At 38.1% G+C, this 25372-nt stretch overlaps 1 protein-coding gene across 3 annotated transcripts in view; it reads left to right on the top strand.

Annotated features, from left to right (window-relative positions):
* RAD54B (RAD54 homolog B) overlaps positions 1 to 25372 on the top strand; it is an 88214-nt gene that overhangs the window by 4687 nt on the left and 58155 nt on the right. Inside the window, exons 3-4 of one of the 3 annotated variants that reach the window (XM_034668310.1) lie at positions 11194 to 11362; positions 12114 to 12185. The exons of 1 other annotated variant lie outside the window; for it this stretch is intronic. In XM_034668310.1, coding sequence (XP_034524201.1) covers positions 11194 to 11362; positions 12114 to 12185 — 241 coding nt within the window. The remainder of the gene's footprint in view (positions 1 to 11193; positions 11363 to 12113; positions 12186 to 25372) is intronic. One more of the 3 variants, XM_002929425.4, reaches the window with a different exon arrangement.

The following is a 25372-nucleotide window of genomic DNA, read 5'->3' as shown; positions in this document are numbered from 1 at the left end:
ACACATCATCTTGACCATTGTTACTCTGAATTCCATTTCTGATAATTTGGTTATATCCATATCCATTAGTGTTGTGGCAGAGGCCACAGACTCATCGTCTTTTCTTTACTGGGGGGGACTTCTCCTCGTCATTCTGATGAGGAGAGGTTGCGGGGTTGTCCAGAGCCCAAATTATTGACCGGGACCCAGGCCGTGTGCCCTTGTTTTATAGGGATCTTAGGGATGTGGGCTTCTTGATTTTTCAGCCTGCCTTCTGGGTGAGGGGCCTGCCGCGCCAATACTCAGGCAACCCTGTTTGGATAGAGTCTCCGTGTCTCCTGCGAGGGGGGATGCAGATGGGCACCCTGTGAGCCGGTATTTCCAGGCTTTTGTTCTCTGGCGGCTTTCCCTGGCGGTTTGCTGTGCCTCTTCTGAGAGTCAGAGCAGCAACGGCTGAAATTCAGCCTCTGTCTCAGAACAGAGGGATCGCGGATCGTTCTCCACTGATGTTCTGGCCACTTTAACTCTGTGTCTGTTGGTGCTGCTCAACCCTGCAGCGTCCTGGGATGCGTGCCCACACCTGGTATCCCAGCCCTCATTTCCAGGGCCTGCGCGTCTCTGTCCTTTGTGTTTCTAACACTGCCAGCTGCCCCCGCACGCTGCCGGAGCTCCTGGTCTCAGTCTGGTTCCATTGAGCACACCGGAGCTTCCTTTCAGTCTGGAGGCGCGCGTTGCCCGTCCGCGAGTCCGCCTGCTCCCCGTGCAGGTGGCTACTGCTTCCCGGCGCCCGGACACTGCGGCCTCCTCCCCCTTCCATTTATCTTCCGATATCTGTGTGCGGTTTCACAGCTCCCCGCTTCGTACCTCAATACTCAGCGCTGGAGATGTTCATTTATAGAGATCCAGATGTATCTTCCTGCGTCTCAGGCTGATTCCATGGATGTTCAGGCTGGTCTGGTACCTATCCAACTCGACTCAGGGGACCGGCTGTAAAACGGGTCCCCTACTCCTCCGCCATCTTAACCTCTGTCTTTAATGAATCGTTTTAATTGATTGTTTTTTTGTTGTTAAAAAGGTCTACTACTCTTTAACTCTGCTTTTTTTGGTGTGTGTGTGTTTGTTTTATCCTACATTTCTTTAGAATTCTGTCCACAGTGTAAGAAGAAAATACAGGTTTCTGTTTTGTAATAAGGTTTATGTTTTAATTATTTTATTTTATTTTTTACTATTTTCTTTTTTATTTTTTTTTTAATTTTATTTATTTGAGAGAGAGAGCGAGAGATAGAGCAAGAACAAGTCTTGGGGGAGGGGGAGAAAGACAGAGGGAGAGGGAGAAGCAGGGAGCCCGATGTGGGTCTTGATCCCAGGACCCCGGGATCGTGAGCTGAGCTGAAGGCAGATGCTTAACTGAGCCACCCAGGCGCCCCTTATTTATTTATTTATTTTTAAAGATTTTATTTATTTATTTGTCAGGGAGAGATAGTGCATGTGCACACAAGCAGGGGGATCCTCAGGCAGAGGGAGAAGCAGGCTCGCTGATGAGCAAGTAGATTGATCCTAGGACCTGGGGATCATGACCTGAGCCGAAGGCAGATACTTAACAGACTTAGCCACCCAGGCGTCCCAAGGTTTCTTTTTTTAAAAGCAGCTTTAATTAGATAAAATTCACATACCATACAATTCATTGGTTATTATTATATTTACAGTTTTATAGTTATCACCAAGATCCATTTTAGAACATTTTCATCACTCCAGGAAGAAGAAATCTCATATATATTACTAGTTGTTCTCCATTTTTCTCCAAATCTCTCAGCGCTTTGCAACCTCTAATCTTTTTTCTGTCTCTTTAGATTTGCCTATTAGGGACATTTCATATAAATAGAATCATACATTCATCATACTTGTAGCTTTTTGTGACTGGCTTTTTCCAGTTAGCATAATGTATTCAAGGCTCACCCATGTTTTAGCATGTATCAATAATTTATTTCTTTTTATTGCCTAATTATTAGTTTTCTATTGCTGCTATAACAAGTTACCACAAGTTTAGTGGCTTAAAAAAAAACACAAATCTATTATAATTCTGTAGGTCAGAAGTCCAAAACAGGTCTCTCTGGGCTAAGATCAAGGTGTTGGCATAGAAAATCTGAGAGGCTCCTTGAAAAATTGCTAGAACCGATACGTGAATTCAGCAAAGTTGCAGGATATAAAGTCAATATACAGAAATCTGTTGCATTTCTATACACCAATAATGAAGTAGCAGAAAGAGAAATCAAGAAATTGATCCCATTTACAATTGCACCAAAAACTATAAAATACCTAGGAATAAACCTAACCAAAGAGGAAAAGATCTCTACTCTGACAACTATAGAACACTTTTGAAAGAAATTGAAGACACAAAGAAATGGAAAAATATTCCATGCTTATGGATTGGAAGAATAAATATTGTGAAAATGTCTATTTTACCTATACATTCAGTGCAATCGCTATCAAAGTAACACCAGCATTTTTTACAGAGTTAGAACAAACAGTTCTAAAATTTGTATGAAACTAGAAAAGACCTGAATAGCCAAAATAACGTTGAGAAAGAAAACCAAAGTTGGAGGCATCACAATTCTGGACTTCAAGCTGTATTACAAAGCTGTAATCATCAAGACAGTTTGGTACTGGCACCAAAACAGACACATAGGTCAATGGAACAGAATAGAGAACCTGGAAATGGGCAACTCTGTGGTCAGCTAATCTTCAACAAAGCAGGAAAGAATATCCATTGGGAAAAAGTCTCTTTAACAAATGGTATTGGGAAAACTGAACAGCAACATGCAAAAGAGTGAAACTGGACCACTTTCTTACATCACATACAAAAATAAATTCAAAATGGATGCAAGACCTAAATGTGAGACAGGAATCCATCAAAATCCTAGAGGAGAACACGGGCAGCAACCCCTTTGACTTCTGCCATAGCAACTTCTTACTATACCCATCTCCAGAGGCAAGGGAAATAAAAGCAAAGATGAACTATTGGGACTTCGTCAAGATGAAAAGTTTCTGCGCAGCAAATGAAATAATGAACGAAACTAAAAAGCAGCCTATGGAATGGGAGAAGATATTTGCAAAAGGTGTTGGCAGAGCTGCATTCATTTCTGGAGGTTTTAGGGGAGAATCTGTTTCCTTTGTCTTTTCTAGGTTCGATAGGCCACCTGCATTTTTTTTTTTCCCTTCTTTAATTTTCAAAGCCAGCAATGACAGTTTCAGTTCTCATGTTACTATGTCTCTGGTTCTCTCAAACTGGGAATCATTTGATTAGATTGGGCTGACCTGGATAAGCCAGGACAATCCATTTCAGGAGAGATTACTTTAAGCACATCTTAATTACATCTACAAAATTCTTTTTCCTTGTAGCATATTCACAGATTCTGGGGATTAGTATAGACATCTTTGGGAAGCATTATTCTGCCTACCCGACTGTATAATATTGTATTAATATACCACATTTTATTTATCCATCAGTTGACAGGCATTTGGATTGTTTCCACTTTTCAAATTATGAGTTATTAATAATGCTTCTGAACATTTGTGTACAAGTTTTTGTATAGACATGTGTTTTCATTTTTCATGGGTACATTCCTAGGTTTGGAATTGCTGGATCAATTCTGTGTTTAACCTTTCATTAATGAACTGCCAGACTCTTTCCCAAGTGGCTGCAGAATTTTCGTTCCCACCATCATTTAATGTATGAGGTTTTCAATTTCTCCACATCTTGTCAACACTTATTATTACCTTTTTGATTGTAGCCATACTAGTGGGTGAAGTAGTATCTCGTTTGTAGTTTTGATTTGTGCATCACTGGTGGCTAATGTTGAGCATCTTTATGTGTGCTTATTGGCCATTTGTATATTTTCTTTGGATTATTCAGATCCTTTGACATTTGTGTGTGTGTTTTTTAAAGATTTATTTACTTTGGGGGGGGCAGAGAGAGAGAGAGAGGGAGAAAGACTTTCCAGTAGAGTCCATGCTGAGCACAGAGTCCAATGTGGGGCTCAATCCCAGGACTCTGAGATCATGACCTGAGCTGAAACCAAGAGTTGGATGTTTAATTGATTGAGCCACCCAGGCGCTCCCTTATCCTTTGACCTTTGTAAAATTGTATTATTTGCTTTTTGTTCTAGAGTTGCAAGAGGGTTTTTTTTTTTTTTAAAGATTTTTAAAAAAAGTTTAATTCTAATTTAATTTAATTTTTATTTTTTATTAATCCCTACACCTAACATGGGGCTTGAATTCACAACCCTGAGATCATGAGTCCCATGCTCCATTAACTGAGCCAACCAGGCACCCCAAGAGTGTTATTTAAAAATATATACTCTAGATACAGGTCCCTTATCAGATACATTATTTGCAAATATTTTCTCCCGTTCTGTTGGTTATTCACTTTCTTGATATTATCTTTTGCAGCACAGAAGTTTTAAATTTGATTAAGTCTGATTTTTCTAGTTTTTTTGGTGTTGGTACTTATGATTTTGGTATTATATCTAAGAAGGTTATGAAGAATTACTGCTGCATTTTATTTTATTAATTAACTTATTTTTTAGAGAGGGAGGGGTGAGGGCAGAGGGGGAGAGGGAATCTTAAGCCGGCTCCACTCCCAAACGTGGGACTTGATCTCATGACCCTGAGATCATGACCTGAGCTGAAACCAAGAGTCGGGTGTTTAATCAACTGAGCCACCCAAGCACACCTGTATTTTATTATTTTTTTTTAAACTGATTTGTTTTTTGGGGTGTCTGGCTGGCTCAGTCTTTAGAGCATGTGATTCTTGATCTCAGGGTCATGAGTTTGAGCCCCATGTTGGGTGTAGAGATTACTTAAAAAATAAAATCTTAAAAAAAAACTAATTTGTTTGTTATTGAGGTATGATTGACATACAGCATTATATTCAGGTGTACGACATAATTGTTTGAGATTTGTAGATATTGTGAAATGGTCACTCACTGTGTCTTTGTAGTTTTAGTTCTTAACATTTCAGTCTGTGTCCCATTTTTGAGTTCATTTTTATGTGTGGTGTGAGGTAGGGGTCCAATTTCATTCTTTCGTACATGGATACCTTGTTGTTCCAGGATGTTAAAAAGACTCTTCTTTACCCTTTAATCGTTTTGACACCCTTTTCTTAAGGTTAATTTTTTGATGTAGTTTCTAAGGACTTGTTTGAGACCAAAACCATTGATTTACTCTTTTCTTCTTTTAATTCTATCAGGAAACTGAATAGTTATTTTTAAAAAGTAGGCATTTTTGAGGTAGGCATTTTTGAAATTTTACAGCTATTTTAAGCAAGGCAATGTGAGGAACCTTAGTAGTTCACTCTACCTTCTCCTTAATCTATTCCGTTCCTAAATTTTTGCTCTTAAATTATTTCTCATCATCTTAGATGAAAATAGTATTGTTTTGGTAACTTCAGGGGTTTTTATTTGTTTGGTCTGATACATACAAAATCGGAACAAATTGAGTGTCAAAATAAATATGCTAACTGGTAGTAATTCAGTGAATTATACAGGAGTCTGACTCTATACTAATATAAGTGAAATATGTGGGGAAAAGAGTAAGCTCTGTCTTAAATTGGAACGCTAAATCATAATAATGTAAGTGATGGTGTTAGAAAATATCAGTGAATGCCGTAAGTTGCTAAGAAGTAGATCTTAAAAGTTCTCACAAGAAAAAAATTTTGAAACTGTGTATGGTGATGGATTTAACTAGACTTATTGTGGTGATCAGTTTGCAATATATACAAATACTGAATCATTACTGTTGTACACTTGAAATTAATGTTTTATGTCAATTAAACCTCAATTAAAAAAAAAGTTTAGGCATATCTGTCTTAAGCCAGGGCTGAAGAGAAAACTGCTATTGGTACTCCAATTAAAGGAGCTTGTTAGCACACAATAATATTTGCTTATGAATGATTTCTGGGGATAAAGTAGGGCTTTTAATTTGCTTATTTATTACACGGGAACACTCTGTAACAAAGAGTTTGCATAATGATTCTCAATCCATGGGACAGAATCTATGTAATTCTTACAACAATCTAAGGCACTGGTCAGTATGAATTCTAGAAGGAAGTTTGAGGTGTGGAGAACCATAAATGTCACTACCTCCTAGATGTGTGGACATTGGCTAGAACCACTTTATGTTCTTGCTCACCTGTCTTGCTTTCTGTAGCAGTTGTTGGCATTAGACAGGTATTGGTGTTGTCTGTAAAAAAAAATTCAATTGATACCAAAACTAGTGGGTGAATGTTTAAGGAAATAGGATGTATATATACGTATATGTATGTATGTGTGTATATATATATCTTAATCTATTAATTAATTTTTTAAAGGTAGGGCACTTAACTGAGTCATCCAGGCACCCCCAGGGTATTTGAATAGACTCAAGCATCTCCTCACAATATACTTTTAAAAATTACAAAGGGGAAAATACTAACTTTTCAGGGAGACCTAGCAGATACCACCTTTATCAAGTATATACTTACAGTAATGGGACAAATGGATACTATGTGCCTCTTGATATGGTGAACTCTAGTATTTCTTTTTTTTTTTTTTTTTTTTAAGATTTTATTTATTTATTTGACAGAGAGACAGACAGCCAGCAAGAGAGGAACACAGGCAGGGGGAGTGGGAGAGGAAGAAGCAGGTTCCCAGTAGAGGATCCTGATGTGGGGCTCGATCCCAGAACTCCAGGATCACACCCTGAGCCAATGGCAGTTGCTTAACGACTGAGCCACCCAGGCGCCCCTGAACCTAGTATTTCTGTCCAAATCTCATAACCCAAAGCTAATTGTAAGGAAACATCAGACAGTCTATATTGGGACATTCTATGAAATAATTGGCTTGTACTCTTTAAAATAGTCAAAGTCCCAAAAGACAAGTAAAGGTTAAGGAATTCTATATTAGAGACTACAGAAATATGCTTACTAAGTGTAATATATGATCTGGGATTGGATCCTGGCTCAGGGAAAAATCTATAAAAGACATTATTGGAAAAAGTGACTGAATTTGAATATGGACTGTGGGTTAGATAATATACCAGTAATAAATCTTGATTTTTATAATTTTACTGTGATTGTGAAAGAATGTCATTGCTCTTTGGAAACACGTCTTGAAATATTTAGCGGTAAAAGAGCACAATATCTCCAGCTTAATCTCAGATATTAATTACATAGACACATATACAGAAAGAGAGGGAGAGGGAAGAAGGGAAAACAAATGGAGCAAAATGTAAACAAATGGTAAATCTGGGTAAATGCTGTCTGGGATTTCCTTGTATTATTTCTGTAATGTTTCTTTAAGTTTGAAATTATGTAAAAATAAACTTATGGCCTTCATTAGTTTATTGTTATGACTTTAAAATCTTACAAGATAGGTTTTTTTGAATGCCTCCAAAATTTATTTTAATAAATATTTATAGGGATATGACAACTGTGTCTGTTATTGTGAGTTATATTTAAAAAGATTCAGGGGTGTAAAGGTGACTCAGTGGTTGAAAGACCAACTCTTGATTTTGGCTCAGGTCATGATCTCAGGGTCGTGGGGTCAAGCCTGCATTGGTCTTCCTGTTCAATGGAGAGTCTGCTTGGGATGCTCTCTCTCCCTGTCTCCCCATTCACATGCACACTCTTTCTCTCTCTCTCAAATAAATCTTTAAAAAAATTTAAACATATACTCTGGTAGGCAGAAAAATGGACCTCGAAAAACATCCATGTTTTAATCCTTTGAACCTGTGAATATGTTACTTTATATGGCAAAAGGAGCTTGGACTAAAAGATTAATGTTAAAGACCTTGAGATTGGGAGGTTATCCTGGCTTACCTGGGTGTTCCCAATATAATGACAAAGGTTCTTGAAAGTGGAAGAGGGAGACAGAAGAGAGTGTTAGATGTGGTTATGGAAGCAGGGTCAGAGAGATGCAGAGTAGCTGTCTTTGAGGATGGAGGAAGGGGACCACAAGCCAAGAAATGTGGGTGACTTAGAAATTTGTAAAGATAAGAAATGTATTCTCTCAAGAGCTTCCAGAAAGGGGTGCATCCCTACTGACCACCTTGATTTTAGCCCAGTAAGACCGGAGTCAGAGTTCTAACATACAGAATTATAGAACTTTGCATTGCCTTAAGCCACTAAATTTGAGGTAATTTGTCACAGCAGCAATAGAAAACTAATACATGTACAAAAATAGAGAAAACAGAATATATTTTTTAAAAAAACCCTTATGTACCATTATTTAGTTTCAGCAGTCATCAATTCATGACCAATCTTATTTCATTTTTACCTCTTCAACTCCCTCCCCAGTTCTTCTCTACTCATTATTTTTTTAAAGTTTTTATTTTCTTCTGAAAGATTTTATTTTTAAGTAATCTCTACACCCAACATGGGGCTCAAATTTACAACCCTGAGATTAAGAATCACGTGCTTTGCTGAATGAGCCAGCCAGGTGCTCCTTAAGTTTTTATTTTAATCACCCAGTGCTCATCAAGACACATATACTCCTTAATCACCATTATCTATTTCACCCATCCCTCTATACCCCCCTCTGGTAACAGTTTGTTCTCTATAGTTAAGGGTCTGTTTCTTGGTTTGTCTCTTGCTCTTTTTATTCTCCTTCGCTCATTTGTTTTGTTTCTTAAATTCCACATATGAGTGAAATCATATGGTATTTGTCTTTCTCTGATTAACTTATTTCACTTAGCTTTATACTCTCTTCTCCATCCATGTCGTTGCAAATGGCAAGATTTCATTCTTTTTCATGGCTGAATAATCCATTGTATACATATACCACATCTTTTTTATCCATTCATCAGTTGATGGACACTTGGGCTGCTTCCATATCTTGGATATTGTAAATAATGCTGCTATAAACATGGGGGGTGCATGTATCCCTTTGAATTAGTGTTTTTGTATTCTTTGGGTAAATACCTAGTAGTGCAATTACTGGATCATAAGGTAGTTCTATTTTTAACTTTTTTTTTTTTATTTAAGATTTTTTTTTATTAGAGAGAGAATGTGTGTGCGTGTGTGAGTACAAGTTGGGGGGGAGGGGCAGAAGGAGAGGGAGAGGCAGAATCCTTACTGAGTGTAGAGCCTGATGTTGGGCTCAGTCTCAGGACCCCAGGATCATGACCTGAGCTGAAGGCAGCCACTTAACCGACTGAGCCATCCAGGTGCCCCTGTTTTTAACTTTTGGAGGAACCTCCATACTGTTTTCCAATGGCTGCACTAATTTGCATTCCCACCAATAGTACAAGAGGGTTCCTTTTTCTTTTTTTTTTTTTTAAAGATTTTTTTATTTATTTATTCGACAGAGATAGAGACAGCCAGCGAGAGAGGGAACACAAGCAGGTGGAGTGGGAGAGGAAAAGCAGGCTCATAGCGGAAGAGCCTGATGTGGGGCTCGATCCCATAATGCCAGGATCACGCCCTGAGCCGAAGGCAGACGCTTAACCACTGTGCCACCCAGGCGCCCCAAGAGGGTTCCTTTATCTTCACATCCTTGCCAACATCTTTTATTTCCTATATTGTTGATTTTAGCCATTCTGACAGGTGTGAGGTGATAGCTCATTGTAATTTTGTTTTGCATTTCCCTGATGATGAATGATGATGAGCATCTTTCATGTCTGTTGGCCATCTATATGTCTTCCTTGGAGAAATGTCTGTTCATGCCTTTTGCCCATTTTTTAATTGGAATATTTGTTTTGGGGGTATTGTGTAAGTTTTTAAATATATTTTGGATACTAACCCTTTATTGGATATGTCATTTGCAAATATTGTCTCTTATTCTGTAGGTTGCCTTTCAGTTTTGTTGGCTGTTTCCTTTGCTGCGGAGAAGCTTCTTATTTTAATTTAGTCCTAATGTATTTTTATTTCTGTTTCCCTTGCCTCAGGGGACCTATCTAGAAAAAGGTTCCTATGACCAGTGTCAGAGAAATTACTGCCTGTGCTATCTTTTAGGATTTTTATGGTTTCAGGTCTCACATTTAGGTCTTTAATCCATTTTTCAGGGGGGAGGGGGAGTTGGAGAGAGAATCTTAAGTAGGCTCCATGCCCATCATGGAGCCCAATGGGTGGCTCAATCTCACAACTCTGAGATCATGACCTGAGCTGAAATCAAGAATCAGATACTTAACTGACTGAGCCATCAGGCGCCCCTCCATTTTGAATTTATTTTTGTGTATGGTGTAAGAAAGTGGTCCAGTTTCATCTTCTGCATGTTGCTGTCCAGTTTTTCTAACACTGTTTGTTGAAGAGACTGTCTTTTTCCCATTGGATAGCCCTTCTTGCTTTTTTGAAGATTAATTGACCATATAGTTCTGGGTTTATGCCTGGATTTTCTATTCTATTCCATTGATTTATGTGTCTGTTTTTGTGCCGGTACCATACTGTTTTGATTACTACAGCTTTGTAATATAACTTGAAGTCTGGAATTGTGATGCCAGCTTTGCTTTTCTTTTTCAAGATTGCTTTGGCTATTTGGGATCTTTTATAGTTCTATACAAATTTTAGTGTTGTTCAAGTTCAGTGAAAAATGCTGTCAGTTTTTTGATAGGGTTTGCATTAAATGTCTAGATTGTTTTGGGTAGTATAGACATTTTAACAATATTTGTTTTTCCAATCCATCTTTCCATTTCTTTGTGTCATCTTCAACTTCTTTCACCGTTATTTTATTGTTTTCAGAGTACAGACCTTTCACCTCCTTGGTTAGGTTTATTCCTAGGTATCTCATTATTTTTAGTACAACATACTCATTATTTTGATGCCAATCCCAGGAATAGCTTTTCATTTGTGAACAGTTTAATATGTGTCTCTGTAAACAACACAGTGACAGTATCACTATCCCACATAAAAAATGGAGAATATTTAAGTATAGATTTTAATATTGAGAAACTTGGCGAAAAAGGGCATGACTCTGAGAATGGCATGTTATGACATGTTTAAAAACTCTTCTGATACGTTGTTTAACATACACTATAATTATAAACAATTTTCATTCTTGTGTCTTTCAGCTTTTATAATATAATTAAAACTAGTTTAATAGTAAAAATTGGATTTTAAAATATCTATTCCCTATTAAGATATAGAGAAACTGGTAGTTTATATTTTAAATTAGGAATCTGTTCTGTAAAAATATGGGAAACTAGATTTAATTTCTTCACTAAATACATATTTCCTTCTTTTAGGTTGTTGCAAGTAAGAATACCTTTCTCCAGTTACAAAATAACCCCAGAATATGCAGTTTAAATCTGCCTACCGAGGGAAATGCTAGAGAAGTTAATCATGGGCATAATTATAGTGGAAGACACTGTTCCAAAGCATCTGTAATGGCAACATTAGATCCACCTCATACAGGTAATACTGCTTTTTATTGATTAGGTTTACACTTGACCAGTTGTAGTACAGTATAATTTAAATTGAGTGTTTCAAGAATGAATGTTTTATTTGAAAAGTGTCGTAATACCCGTAGATCGTTGACTATTCAGATTTTTTTGGTCATAATTTCTTTAGTGATTGGATTAATAGCCACGTAATTCAAATCTTGTACTTTATAGTAGGTATCTAAGACTTTATTGTGAACTTGTTGGTCAAGTATGGTATGTTCCTTAAGTACCAAATAAATTCTGTTTAAAGATTTGATTAAAAAAATCATAAAAACCATGATAGGACGCCTTGCTGGCTCAGTCAGTAGACCCTATGACTCTTAAACTCAGGGTCATGAATTCAAGCCCTACATTCTACATAGAGCCTATTAAAAAAAAAAATTAAAAACCATGTTAACAGTACTAAGTTGGAGATGTGAACTTGAAAATGAGTAAAATTGTAAATTAATAATAGTTCATGGAGTACCTTCAAATCAGTTAGATTTGTATTATGAGGGTACATAACTGAAGGAGAACCAAGGATTTACAGATGCTCCCTCCCTGCATTGTTGAACTGAGTTAAAATACTGATTATGTTTCTTTCTTTGTCTGTCAGAGATTAATATTTTAGAAGTAATTAAAACAATAAATAGGGTTGTTAACTGGTGTTTATTTGGCCTTCTGAAAGACAACATAAGACTACATTTTTCCAAATGACATTCGTTTTTTGGTTGAATAAACAGATTCAGGAAGAGTGCCCCATCTGCTGGTGTATAGAAGAGCAATTGTCATCCTTGAGATACCAGTGCAAATCAGTAAGATTCCTTAAGCACTAACCTTTTGAAGGAAGGTCTTGAGGTTTGTGAGGATTGATCAATTTTACCTATGAATGGCTTCATTTCTTGTTGGGGGAGAACGGAATTCTGTGTTTTCCCAACTGACTAGGATTCTTAGTTTCATTTATGTGTTCTTTATAATTTTTCGAAAGCTGTGACTGGTGTCAGGACAAAGTTGAGAAGCACTTTTGGAACTGGATGTAGGGATCTGAGATCCTAAAGATAGCTCTGGGTATGTCTAGCTGCTGCACTGTCTCATTGATTTGCTCTCTCCTTATTTCTTTCTTCCTTGTCCCCCATCCTCTTATTTTTCTTCCATCTTTAAGTGAATATCCTGTTTTCCCAGGTTTTCTTCTCTCTTGCCAAGCCTGTGGCAGATAATGATCCATCTATGCCTCTTTCTTTTTCTATTATGGTAGCTAATCTCTTCACTAGAAAATGATATTTAGACTGTAATACATCCGTGTTACTGATTTGCTGCTTTATTTTTCTTCTACTATAGTTTTTCACTCTTTAACCTGCTAAATATGAGAGGGAGTTAAGAGTTAAGATAAATTGAAGAGGGAGTTAATTTACTCAGCCCTTAATCCCTTAATCCCTTCTCTGATTTAGTACATTTACTGTACTGGAGAGCCTTTGCCAACCTCCTGACACCCTCTTGCCTCTAATTCAGAGAGAGGTTAATTGGGGAAAAGAACATTGTGAGAAACATCTTGGTTTCTATGGTGGATTACTGGAGAGGGATGTTTTATGGAGAAAAGTGTGGAGATGAGAGATCCATGTGGTATAATTCACTTTTTCACATCTTTTTAATCCTAATCTAATCTACCTTGAAGTGGGGTCCAAGCCTGATTGTCCCAGTTAAAATATGTTCTCATTTCCCCCCATCATCTTTTTATTTTGAAGAACTTCCTACATGTAGAGAAATTGAAAGAACAACCTAATTATCATCCTAAATACTACAGTTGTTAACATTTTGCCTTCCTCCTTCCCCCCATATGTCCATTTTTTTTCTGGATCATTTGAAAATAAGTTGCAGATGTTATGCTGTATCATTCCTAAATACTTCAGTATGTATTTTTTAAAATTCCTTAATAATACATATTTAATATCCACTTCATCAGTAATATCATTTTTGCATAAGCTGGTGTAAATTTGGTTTCTTTCTCAACTGAAAGTGCCCTAATGAGTATATTTTCACTCCACTGAATTTCACTGGGCACTTTAGGTCTCTTTATATCTTTGTACTTTTGCAGATAATAGTCCTTGTGTGAGAATGAAAGTGTAGGTCTGATGTGGAGAACAAAGACAGAAGAAAAAAAAAATTAAACTTTCTTACAGCTTACAGCCCATTGACAAGTATTTGGGACAGGCAGAGTGACCTTCCTCAAGGAAGGTTAACGTTAATACTTTGCTAAGGGCAAAAGGCAACCTTAGCTTGACATCAGCCTGACATTCAGTATCCTGTAAGTCTTTAACATATTAAAATCCCTTTGGGGGCACCTGAATGACTTAGTTGGTTAAGCGACTGCCTTTGGCTTTGGTCATGATCCTGGAGTTGGAGTCGCAGGATCGAGTCCTGCACCGGGCTCCCTGCTCAGTAGGGAGTTTGCTTCTCCCTCTGACCCCCCTCTGGTGCTCTCTCACTCTGTCTCTCTCAAATAAATAAATAAAATCTTAAAAAAAAAAAAATCCCTCTGGAAACTTCCTTTTCTTCCTTTATCCCCCTCCCAAGATACATGTTAGCAATCATCCTCCAAGCATATGGTCCACTGATGTACATCTGAAGGTCTCATGACTAAGGTTTTACTAGACAGTAATAAATGACTTTTTCCTAACAATAGCTAGCCCCTCAAGGTCCTGGAAGGCTTGCTTCCAAATTCCTTAGACATTACACTACCCCTAAACTTCTCCCGACTTGAAAGTATATGATTAGCCACTCCTCACAACCGAATTGCAGCTCCTTCTGCCCAGGGTCCTGTCCCTTTGCTCTAATAAAACCACCTTTTTGCACCAAAGACATCTCAAGAATTCTTTCTTGACTGTTTGCTTCTGGATCCCAACATTTCATATCAGGGCTACCACTAATGCCTTCATCAGTGCCTCAGGGTATATGCCTTTTTTTGGAGGTTGTGCTAAAAGGACCCTCTTCTATCTTTTAAAAAAAAAAAAATTTTTTTTTTTTTTTTGGGGTCTTGTCTACAGCCTCTACTCTTCGCCTTGGCTTGGGAAAATTAAAGGGGAAATATAATGGGTTGAATCGTGTCCTAAAAAGATGTGTTTTAAGTCCTAACCGCTGGTACCTGTGAATGCGACCTTATTTGTAAATAGGGTCTTTGCAGTTGTAATCAACTTAAGATAAGGTCATACTGTGTTAGGGTGCGTCCTAAATCTAATGGTTGGTGTCCTTATGAGGAGAAGAGGCCACATGTTGATGGAGGCAGAGATTGGAGTAATAACAGCTGCAAGCCCAGGGGCACCAAGGATTGTTGGCAACTGCCAGAAGCTAGAAAGAGGCAAAGAAGGATTCTTCCCAGGAATCTTCAGAGAAAGAGAAAGGCTTTGCTGACACCTTGATTTTGAACTTCTGGTCTCTAGATTTTGAGAGAATAAATTGTGTTGTTTTAAGCCACCTAATTTTGGTATTTTGTTATGGCAGTCCTCAAAAATTAATACAGGAAGCCCTAGACCTCCTAATATTCTTAACAATACTTACTTTGTTTAGAAACAGAAAGAAATTGTTTCATTCTTTCTGATTCCTTCTCATTCTCTCTCAAACTGTTCAACCACACTGTCCTGTTTTATATTTTATTTATTTACCTGTCTAAAGTGTGAATAAAAAAGGCGGGAACTTTCACTTGTTCAGGTTTTAAATCAAATAATATGGGGGCACCTGGGTGGCACAGCGGTTAAGCGTCTGCCTTCGGCTCAGGGCGTGATCCCGGCGTTATGGGATCGAGCCCCACATCAGGCTCCTCTGCTATGAGCCTGCTTCTTCCTCTCCCACTCCCCCTGCTTGTGTTCCCTCTCTCGCTGGCTGTCTCTATCTCTGTCGAATAAATAAATTAAAAAATCTTTAAAAAAAAAATCAAATAATATGAATTCAAAAACATCTTGTGATTGAATGAAAGGATCTTGAAAAATTTGTAGTTAAGTCCCTTGGACAAGTCCTTTGGCTTTGAAATGCTTCAGAGAAGTCAAGCAGTCAAGGAGAAGCTACTAGAATATTATAGTTTTCAGGGTTTGGTGGTATTTGAGAGAACAGTTTCAAAAAATGGAAGAAAAGTCATATTGTAGTAGATAACTAATGAGTGGAAATAGGCAAATGGAGTCACTAAATATAAGTAAATGAAGTACATAAAAATAAATTTGGTTGTGAAGGGAAGGAATAGTATCCTGAGAGAGAGCAGGGGACCAGAGAGGGTTTTGTTGTTGTTTTTTAAGATTTTATTTTTTTAAGTAATCTCTGCACACAACATGGGGCTTGAATCCACAACCCTGAGATCAAGAGTTGCGCACTATACTGACTGAGCCAGCCAGGCACCCCTGTTACTGTTTTTTTTTTTTTTTTTTTTTTTAAAGATTTTATTTATTTATTTGACAGAGATAGAGACAGCCAGCGAGAGAGGAGGGGGAGTGGGAGAGGAAGAAGCAGGCTCATAGCGGAGGAGCCTGTTGTGGGGCTCGATCCCAGAACACCAGGATCACGCCCTGAGCCGAAGGCAGACGCTTAACCGCTGTGCCACCCAGGCGCCCCCCCGTTACTGTTTTTTAAAAGTAGTATGTTATAGGCTGTAAGGAATGAGGTAGTGAAGAATATAAAAAGGGAATGATAAAATCTCTGTCCTGTGTGGATATTAGATAAGTATTTTTCGATTGGGTCTGAAGTCCTTGGAAGTGGTTGGGTATCTTCTCAGGGGTTTATAAATTCTTGGAGAAGCTTAGAATTTTGTGTTTTCTTTTAGCTGATATGAATAAATGCATATAAGCATATGCTGGACCTTTTCCATGGCCACCTTATAATTATTATAAGTTTTCATGCCTTCAAATGAGAACAGAGGTGAACAGGATGTGTTAGTGGTATACTCCCATCAAACGCAGGTTTTATATATTCCCTTAAGATGGTCAAACAGTTGGGGCGCCTGGGTGGCTCCGTCATTTAACTCAGGTCATGATCTCAGGGTCCTCAGATTGAGCCCCACGTTGGGCTCTCTGCTTAGTGGGGAGTCTGCTTCTCCCTCTCCTCCCTGCTCTTGCTCTCTCTTGTTACCTCTCTCTTTCCAAAAAAAAAAAAAAAGGTGGTAAAACAATTGATCCATTGTTATGTCCTGTTGAAGAAGTTTCTTGGAAAAAACCTGCCCCAAATCAGTGGATACCATATTAATGTTGTGAACAGCAGTTTAATTTCGGTAGGACATCACTATCATTTTAAATTTATGTGATTTTGAATTTTATTGGTTTCATTTATATTTAGTTTATAAGTGTTTAATTTTTTTATTGTGATAAAATATGAATAACATAAAATTCACCATTTTAACTCTTTTAAAGTGTAGAGCTCAGTGGCATTTAGCATATTTACAATGTTGTGCAACAGTCACCACTATCTTATTCCAGTTTCATCATGCTAAAAGGAAACCTTGGACCAATGAAGTAGTCAGCTCTCCATTCTCCACTTGTTACATAGTTCTTGGCAACCACCAGTCTGCTTTCTGTCTCTATGGATTTGCCTGTTTTGGATATTTCATATGAATAGAATTATAATATGTAGTCCCTTATGAGTTAAAAAAAAAAAGTAATCATCACATGGTAAGGAATTTAGAAGACACGAAGAATATAGTAAAAAGGCTCCCTTCCCTGATCCCTAGCCATCTAGTTCTCTTCTCCAGAGGCAAACCAATTATCAGTTTTGGGGGTATCTTTTTTGAGATGTTCTATACATTTGAAAACGTATTGTGTGTATATATTCTCCCCATACAAATGATTGTTCACTAGCTGCACTGTTCTATACATTGCATTTTTTACTCTAATAGTATATCTTACTGTAACAGTGTATCTTTTTGTCAGTACATTTAGAACTATTTTATGCTTTCTTTTTTTAAAGATTTATTTATTTTATGGGACGCCTGGGTGGCTCAGTTGGTTAAGTGTCTGTCTTTGGCTCCGGTTATGATCCCAGGGTCCTGGGATCGAGTCCTGCATTGGGCTCTTTGCTCAACAGGGATCCTGCTTCTCCCTTTGCCTGCTACTCCCCCTGCTTGTGCTCTCTCTTTCTCTCTGACAAATAAATAAATAAAACCTTTAAAAAAATTAAGATTTATTTATTTTAGGGAGAGAGAGTGCGTGCACTAGCTAGGAGGGGGGAGAGGCAGAGGGAGAGTATCCTCAAGCAGACCCCCCGCTGAGTTCAGAGCCAGACATCTGCTAGTTAATTGAGCCACTCGGGCGCTCCATTGAACTACCTCATGTTTTTAAAAGCTGTTATGGGGCGCCTGGGGTGGCTCAGTCGTTAAGCGTCTGCCTTCGGCTCAGGGCGTGATCCCGGCATTCTGGGGTTGAGCCTCACATTGGGCTCCTCTGCTGGGTGGCTGCTTCTTCCTCTCCCATTCCCCCTGCTTGTGTTCCCTCTCTCGCTGGCTGTCTCTCTCTCTGTCAAATAAATAAATAAAATCTTTAAAAAAAAGCTATTAATATTTCATCATTATGGATATGCCGAATGTACTTAACCAGTGCTTTATTAAAGGATATTTATGTTATTTGGGCTTTTGTATTTACAAGCAAAGCTACAATTAATGTCTATATATTATATACATGTGAGAATATATCCATAGGATAAATACCTTGAAGTAGGGTACTGGTTTCAAGTTGTGTGCATTTATCATTTTGATGGATAATGATGAATTGCCCTCTGCAGAGGTTAGTTTATTCTTCCACCAGCAACGTATGAGCAATGCATGTATCATTTTTTGTGATGCTCAATCTTATATATGAGTATATACTTATACTTTTTGATATTTGATAATCTAATTGTCAGGAAATGTTATTTTGTTTTGCCTTTTTTTAAAAAGAATTATTTTAGCGTGCACGTCCATGGGGGGGGGCAGTGGGAGAGGGAGACAGAATCTCAAGCAGACTCCTGCTGAGCTTGGGTCTCAATCTCACAACCCTGAGATCATGACCTGAGCCAAAATCAAGAGTTGGATGCTTAACCAGCTGAGTCTGTTGTGCCTTTTAAGTTAAATTTTTAATGTTATATTTTGAGAATGTTTCAAACTTACAGAAAAATTCAAGAATGGTACAAAGAACTTCCACAAATTTTGCTGCATTCTTGTGTGTAATTTTTCTGAATCAATTGAGAATAACTTGCTGACATGATGCTCCATCACTCTATAAATTCTTCAGTCTGTATTTCCTAAACAGGGGCAGGATTCTATATGATAAAGTACAACAGTGCAACCATCAGACAGGAAATTAACTTCGATACAGTACTACCCTCTGACCCACAGATCCTTCAGTTTTCTCCTCTTGTCCCAGTGATGTCCTTCATATCAAAAATGAATTTAAAAAATGGATAAGTAGGGGCGCCTGGGTGGCACAGCAGTTAAGCGTCTGCCTTCAGCTCAGGGCGTGATCCCGGCATTGTGGGATCGAGCCCCACATCAGGCTCCTCTGCTATGAGCCTGCTTCCTCCTCTCCCACTCCCCCTGCTTGTGCTCCCTCTCTCGCTGGCTGTCTCTATCTCTGTCAAATAAATAAATAAAATCTTTAAAAAAAAATGGATAAGTAAACATTTTTTCCTACTATTCAAGGCTTATGTTGTATTTAGTTGTCCTTTTAGTCTCTTTTAATCTAGAAAAATTTTTTATTTTTATCTTATTTACTTTTGAAGATTTTATTTATTTATTTATTTATTTTTTTTTTTTAAAGATTTTATTTATTTATTTGACAGAGATAGAGACAGCCAGCGAGAGAGGGAACACAAGCAGGGGGAGTGGGAGAGGAAGAAGCAGGCTCACAGCAGAGGAGCCTGACGTGGGGCTCGATCCCATAACGCCGGGATCACGCCCTGAGCCGAAGGCAGATGCTTAACCGCTGTGCCACCCAGGCGCCCCTGAAGATTTTATTTATTCATTTGACAGACAGACAGCACAAATCAGGGAGTGGCAGGCAGGGGGAGAGGGAGAAGCAGGCTCCGTGGTGAGGAGGGAAGCCCCGATATAGGGCTCTATTCCAGTACCCTGGGATCATGACCTGAGCTGAAGGCAGACGCTTAAACTGAGCCACCCAGAGCCTCTGGAACAATTTTTTAGTCTTTGCTTCTCTGTTGTGCAGAATATTAATATGCTTAAAGAGTACAGGCCAATTATTTATTTATTTTTAAAATTTTATTTATATGAGGGAGGGTGAGAAGAGAGAGCACATGACCAGGGGGAAGGGGCAGAGGGAGAGGGAGAAGCAGACTCCCCACTGAGCAGGGAGCCCCACTTGCTGCTTGATCCTAGGACCCCAGGATCATGACCTGAGCCAAAGGCAGACTCTTAACCAACTGAGCCACCCAGGTGCCCCAGGCCAATCATTTATAGAATGTTTCTCAGTCTGGGTTTGTCTGATGTTTCTTTATGAATAGATGCAGGTATACATTTTTGGCAGGAATATCACAAAAGTAATTCTTGGTATAACATTAGGGGGCATATGATGTCAATTTATTCCATTCTTAGTGATATTAAGTTTGATTATTTAAACAAATTAGTGTCTGCCAAGTTTCTTCAATATAAAGTTATTATTTTTGCATTTGTACTTAATAAGTATCTGTGGGGAGATCCTTTGAAACTATGTCAATATTTTGTATTTCATCAAATGTTCACCTAATAGTTTTAGCTTTCATTGATTCTTGCTTAATCATGATTGTTGAGATTTTCTAATTTCATCTGTATTTTTAGTTGGCATTCTGCTGTAAGCAAGAGCTCTTCCTTCTTCCCATTTATTTGTTCATTAATTTTTGCAGATTCGTCTTGAAGCACATTTGAAACTACTAGGTATTATTCAGGACCATCTGTAGGAGATTGAGTTACCAAATCCTCTCCTGAGTATTAGCATTGCCTACTCTTTTGTAAGACACGGCATGCATGGGAAAAGGCAACAATCAGATATACATACTGAGCAGTGGTTCTTAATTAATATGGATTCTAGAGGGGTGTGTGTGTGTGTGTGTGTGTGTGTGTGTGTCTGTCTGTCTGTAGAGGAGGGTTTTTTGTAATGCCAAAAATTAAATCTCAGTATTATATGCTCCTTGATATATGATAAAATCACGAGGGTCTTGAATGGCCTAACTACAAGTTCTCTTCCCTACTCTGTTCCTGAGGATAAGATCCCCTAGCTAAACAACCCTCCTTATTAAATAGGTCAGGTGCAGTTTCTGCTTATCTGTGAATAACAGCTTTCATTTCCCTGCCAGCTGCAGAATTATTTAAACAAGCCAATCACATCCTCTTCCAGGAGCCAGGGGACACCTCTTGGTACTGCAAAGCCTGCTTCCCGCAGCCGCTAATGGTTCAATTTGTTCTGGAGGGCAATCCCTCTGGACCTGCATGAGCGTGGCAGTCTTCCTCCCCAGTGCTGTGAGTTATGTGACTGCTGTTGATCTATACCTGTCCAGTGTCAGGTGTTGTGTGTTTGGCTATCCTTGTAACTCTAGAACAGGAATCCTTCTCTCACCGACTAGGTAAATAGGGAGGCAGTTAAAACAGAGGGAGACGTGCATTTTTCTAAGGAGCTTCACTGAGTTTCTCAAATAGTCTTATAACTCTTGCCATCCTTCCTCCCAAGGCTATAAACTACTGGTGTATAAACTTTGTGAGATGTGTTTACTAAGGTCTTTTGGAAAGTTTCTTTATTGCCTAGCATATTAAGCATGTTAAGTTTGGTATAAACGTCCTCTGTTACTTGAATTGGGTGTAAAATGAGAGAATTACTGTTTGGCAGAGCTTTAATCTGAGAAACTGCTTTTTGCTCTTGGGAGGTCCGATGTAGAATAATTGAAATAATAACGGTGTTCAGCTTCTACTTTTGGGGGAATGAATTATGTTCATATGTTGCCTCTTCTTTAAACCCTAATTTAAAGACAAAATATGGGGTGCCTGGGTGACTCAGTTGGTTAAGTGTCCAACTCTTGATTTCAGCTCAGGTCATGATCTCAGGGTCAGGATTGAACCCTGCATCAGGCTCCGTGCTCTTGCAGAGTCTGTGTGGGATTTTCCTTCTCTCTCTCCCTCTGTTCATCCTGCTCATGCTGTCACCCCCCCCCCCCACTGCTTCCCCTCAAATAAATAAATAAATAAATAAAGTCTTAAAAACAAAAACAAAATGTGAGTGGTGATTTAAGTAAGACAAAATAGGCAAATGGGTTAAGCACAATGGAAAGAAAGAAAACACATTTTTAAAATATCAGTTAATATGCTTTTCGTGTAAGTATTAACAAAAATACTGGCATATATAATTGAACTTTATTGGCATGTGTAGCTATAGAAATTCCAGGCTTTAGGGTTGACTGGTCTAGCAGTTTAAAGGATGTCATCATGAGCCCAGTTTCTTTCTCTTTTTCTCATCTGTCATCATCCATAGGATTGGCTTCATTGTTAAACTGGCTCCCCTCATGTTAAGTGATAGATTTCAGCAACCATTGGGGCTGTATACTTCCTTTTCCTTATCTATCTGATGGCAGGCAGATGCTCCCTACTCATAGTAATTAAATAAGACTTCTTAATTTCAGGGCGCCTGGGTGGTACAGTCGTTAAGCGTCTGCCTTCGGCTCAGGGCGTGATCCCGGCATTCTGGGATCGAGCCCCGCATCAGGCTCCTCCGCTGGGAGCCTGCTTCTTCCTCTCCCACTCCCCTGCTTGTGTTCCCTCTCTCGCTGGCTGTCTCTCTCTGTCAAATAAATAAATAAAATCTTTAAAAAAAAAAAGACTTCTTAATTTCATTCTGATATTGTACCACTTTCCTGTGATCAAAGGGATTCCTAACCTTAGACCTATATTATCACTGTAAAGAAGACTTACTGGTTTCTGAGAATCATCAATGTACCAGTCAGATACACATTTTTCAGCTTTGTCCTTGGAAGTGAGAGCTATCTCATCCTGACTTCCTGGCTGCTGCACAATGGAGTGGAATGGATGTTAGTGGGACACCCCCAACATCCGTAATGTTAACTATACTGAAAAATGATTAATTGAAAAAATGTCTGAAATAAACATGAGTAGTGTAGCAACATTTTTAGTATTCAAAATTTAACTAAAGGCTAGGTTCCTGCCAACCAGCTTCTGGGGCAGAGGTTCCTTTGGTTAAAAATACATTTTTTAAAGATTCTATTTTTAAGTAATCTCTACACTCAGTGTGGGGCTTGAACTCACAACCCCAAGATCAAGAGTTGCCTGCTCTACCTACTGAGCCAGCCAGGTGCCCCTTGTTCAAAATGTTTTTATCCCAAGAACAGGACTTGGCCCAACATGGAGCTGTTTGATGTATGAAGATGTATATAAATCTAGATTGTATGTATGATGTATGAAGATATATGTAAATCTAGATTGTGTAGAGTAGGTCTGTGATTTATGTAGCATGGTTGCAGTAAATTTTGTAATTTGACTGTGAGATAATATAAAATGTATCTATTGGTCTCTGACCCCGATTGCTGACATAGAGCTCCAACCCTTCTAATTTCCTCAGTGATAACAGTACTAAGAACATTTTTATTTTTTTGTTCTAGTATTTGGTCTTTGACTCTGGTTCCTGACATAAGGTTCCTACTAAATCCTTTGGAATATCCTGGGCTATATTAGTTTCTTTCATTCTAATGAGGTGGGCTTTTGGTGGGCTCTTGGATGGGGGCTGGTTGCCAGGAAGATCAAACCATGATTACAAGCTTGGAATTTTTAGCCTCACTCCTTCAGAGAGAGGAGGGAGGTTGGAGATGGAATTTAAATATTAAATTAAAAAATATTATCTAACAAAATTTCCATGACTGAAATAAATTTCTTTTTTTACCGGCTCTTCATCTAAAAATGGTTTTCTTTTTTTGTGCCAGAACCCAAACCATTTTATGGCTGGCCAAAGTTATAGGCTCAGACCTTAAAATATTTCTGGGTATTTAATTCTGATTTGAGGTGACTAAACCTCATCCATTCTTGTTGAGAGGAAACTTCATGTTAGATTGACTATGTATTTGTTGTTGATTATGACATTGTTGACAATGTCTCCTAATATTGTCTAGTGTATAATCTTTAAAATTCTTTTACACAGTGAACCGTTTATTCCTCTTCTGTATCAAATTGTATGTAATGTTTATTGTAAAATTCGTGATATGACTTAGTACAGTCTTTTTTTCTTCATTGTTTCAATAAGAGTACTGGCTTCTGCATCTGTTTTCATTTTATATTAAAAAAATTTGTCCATTCTCATTTTTTTGGCTAGAAAAATAATTTATAATGCAAAAAAACTGTAATAAGTATTTCAGATTAATAATCAGTTACAGTTTACACAACATATCATTGTAATTTGTACTGTCTGTATAAAGTATTCAAACAAGTCCATTAAATGTTAACATCATTGCCTAGAAAAAACTCATGGAATCAGTTTGTTAAGATCGACTACATTGGTGGAGGGGCACCTGGTGGCCTAGTTAGTAGACTGTTGATCCTTGGGATCGGGATCGTTAGTTCAAGCCCCTCGTTGGGTCTGTAGAGATTACTTTAAAAAAAAAAAAAAAGAAAGAAAGAAAAAAGATTGACTACACTCATGATGTGATTATGTGTAATATCAAAGAAAAATTGCATTGGACAAGTAAAGTAGGCAAGAAGACTTTACTCAAAACTATTGCAAAAGAGGGTAGAGATTGAATTTAACTCCCAATACAACAGGAATTTATAGCCAGTGGGCAGGCTAAGGGAGTGAGTGGATCAGGGTGGAGGTATGAAGAATTTGGTTAGGTAACAAGAGTAGATTCTTGCCAACTCTGGGCCTGGCAGGCTGTCTAGGCCAACGCCAAGGCCAAGGCCTAGTTGAGAAGAAGGCTCAGAGGAGCCTGACTTAAAGTTTGGTCAAAGGGGATGGTCTTGTCAGTAATATTTAGAAAGAGTAGTGTCATATGTGATCAAAAGGTTATGTAAAATGTAATCCTACCAAAACAGTAAAGTTGTATTTAATGGAAAAATAAGCTGCTTCAGTTTAAAATTTTTAAGTTTAAATTAATTAAAATTCAATAAAATTTAAAATTTAGTTCCTCAGTTCCATTAACCACATATAAAATGCTCAATAGCCATACGTGGCTCATGGTTACTGCCAAAGAACAAAATTTGGCCAAGTAAGTTTGAGTATCTAATTGGTTTTATTAAAGAATAATGGATTGGGCACCACCTCCTCTAGCAAGCTGAGAGAGGCACTCCAAAGCGTTGTATAAAATGGAAGGTTTGTAGGAGGGTGGGACAAGAAAGTTATTACCAAAAGAAAAGGATTGAGGAGGCTGTTTTCTAGGGGAATGGGTCTTATGCAGAGTACCTCATATTTCTTTGAGGGAGAGGGGACCCAGATGACAGACTCACTGGCACTGGTGGAAAGAAAAATTTCCTGACTGACCAGTTAAGGCCACATTTTTGGGGGAGGTTGACACTGTAATTAGTTTAGGTATTAAGCCCCGATTTGGGAACTTGGTCTACGTGACACCGTTTAGGGCCTGTGGTTTTCTTTTCTTAACACTACTGTATTCTAGATGTTTTGGGAGTGCATTTTCATATGTATGTATGTACCTACTTACATTTTGTACCTATGTATATTTTTTCTGTACCTACAGAAATATTTAGGTTGCGTGTTTCTGGTAAACATAATGGAATTATATTTGTATGTGTTTTTCTTTTACTTGCTCATCTGCCATGTGTTTTGGAGGTTGTCTGTCAATACATAGAAATCTGCGTATTTTATTATTTTAGTGCTGCCTAGAGGAGACCATAATATGGGTGTATTCTAGTGATTTTTTGTTCCCACCTGATGTGTTCTTAGATTGCCTTCAATACTATGCAACTTCATAGAGTGCTTTGTTTCTTCCTTGTATTTGAATATTTTTCTAAGTTAGATTCTGAGAAGTAAAATTACTGCAATTTTAGAAGGTTTTACACATGTAA

This window comes from Ailuropoda melanoleuca, chromosome 9, assembly GCF_002007445.2.
Source record: "Ailuropoda melanoleuca isolate Jingjing chromosome 9, ASM200744v2, whole genome shotgun sequence".
Classification (NCBI taxonomy): Eukaryota; Metazoa; Chordata; class Mammalia; order Carnivora; family Ursidae; genus Ailuropoda; species Ailuropoda melanoleuca.
This window is presented reverse-complemented; position numbering and strand designations above follow the sequence as displayed.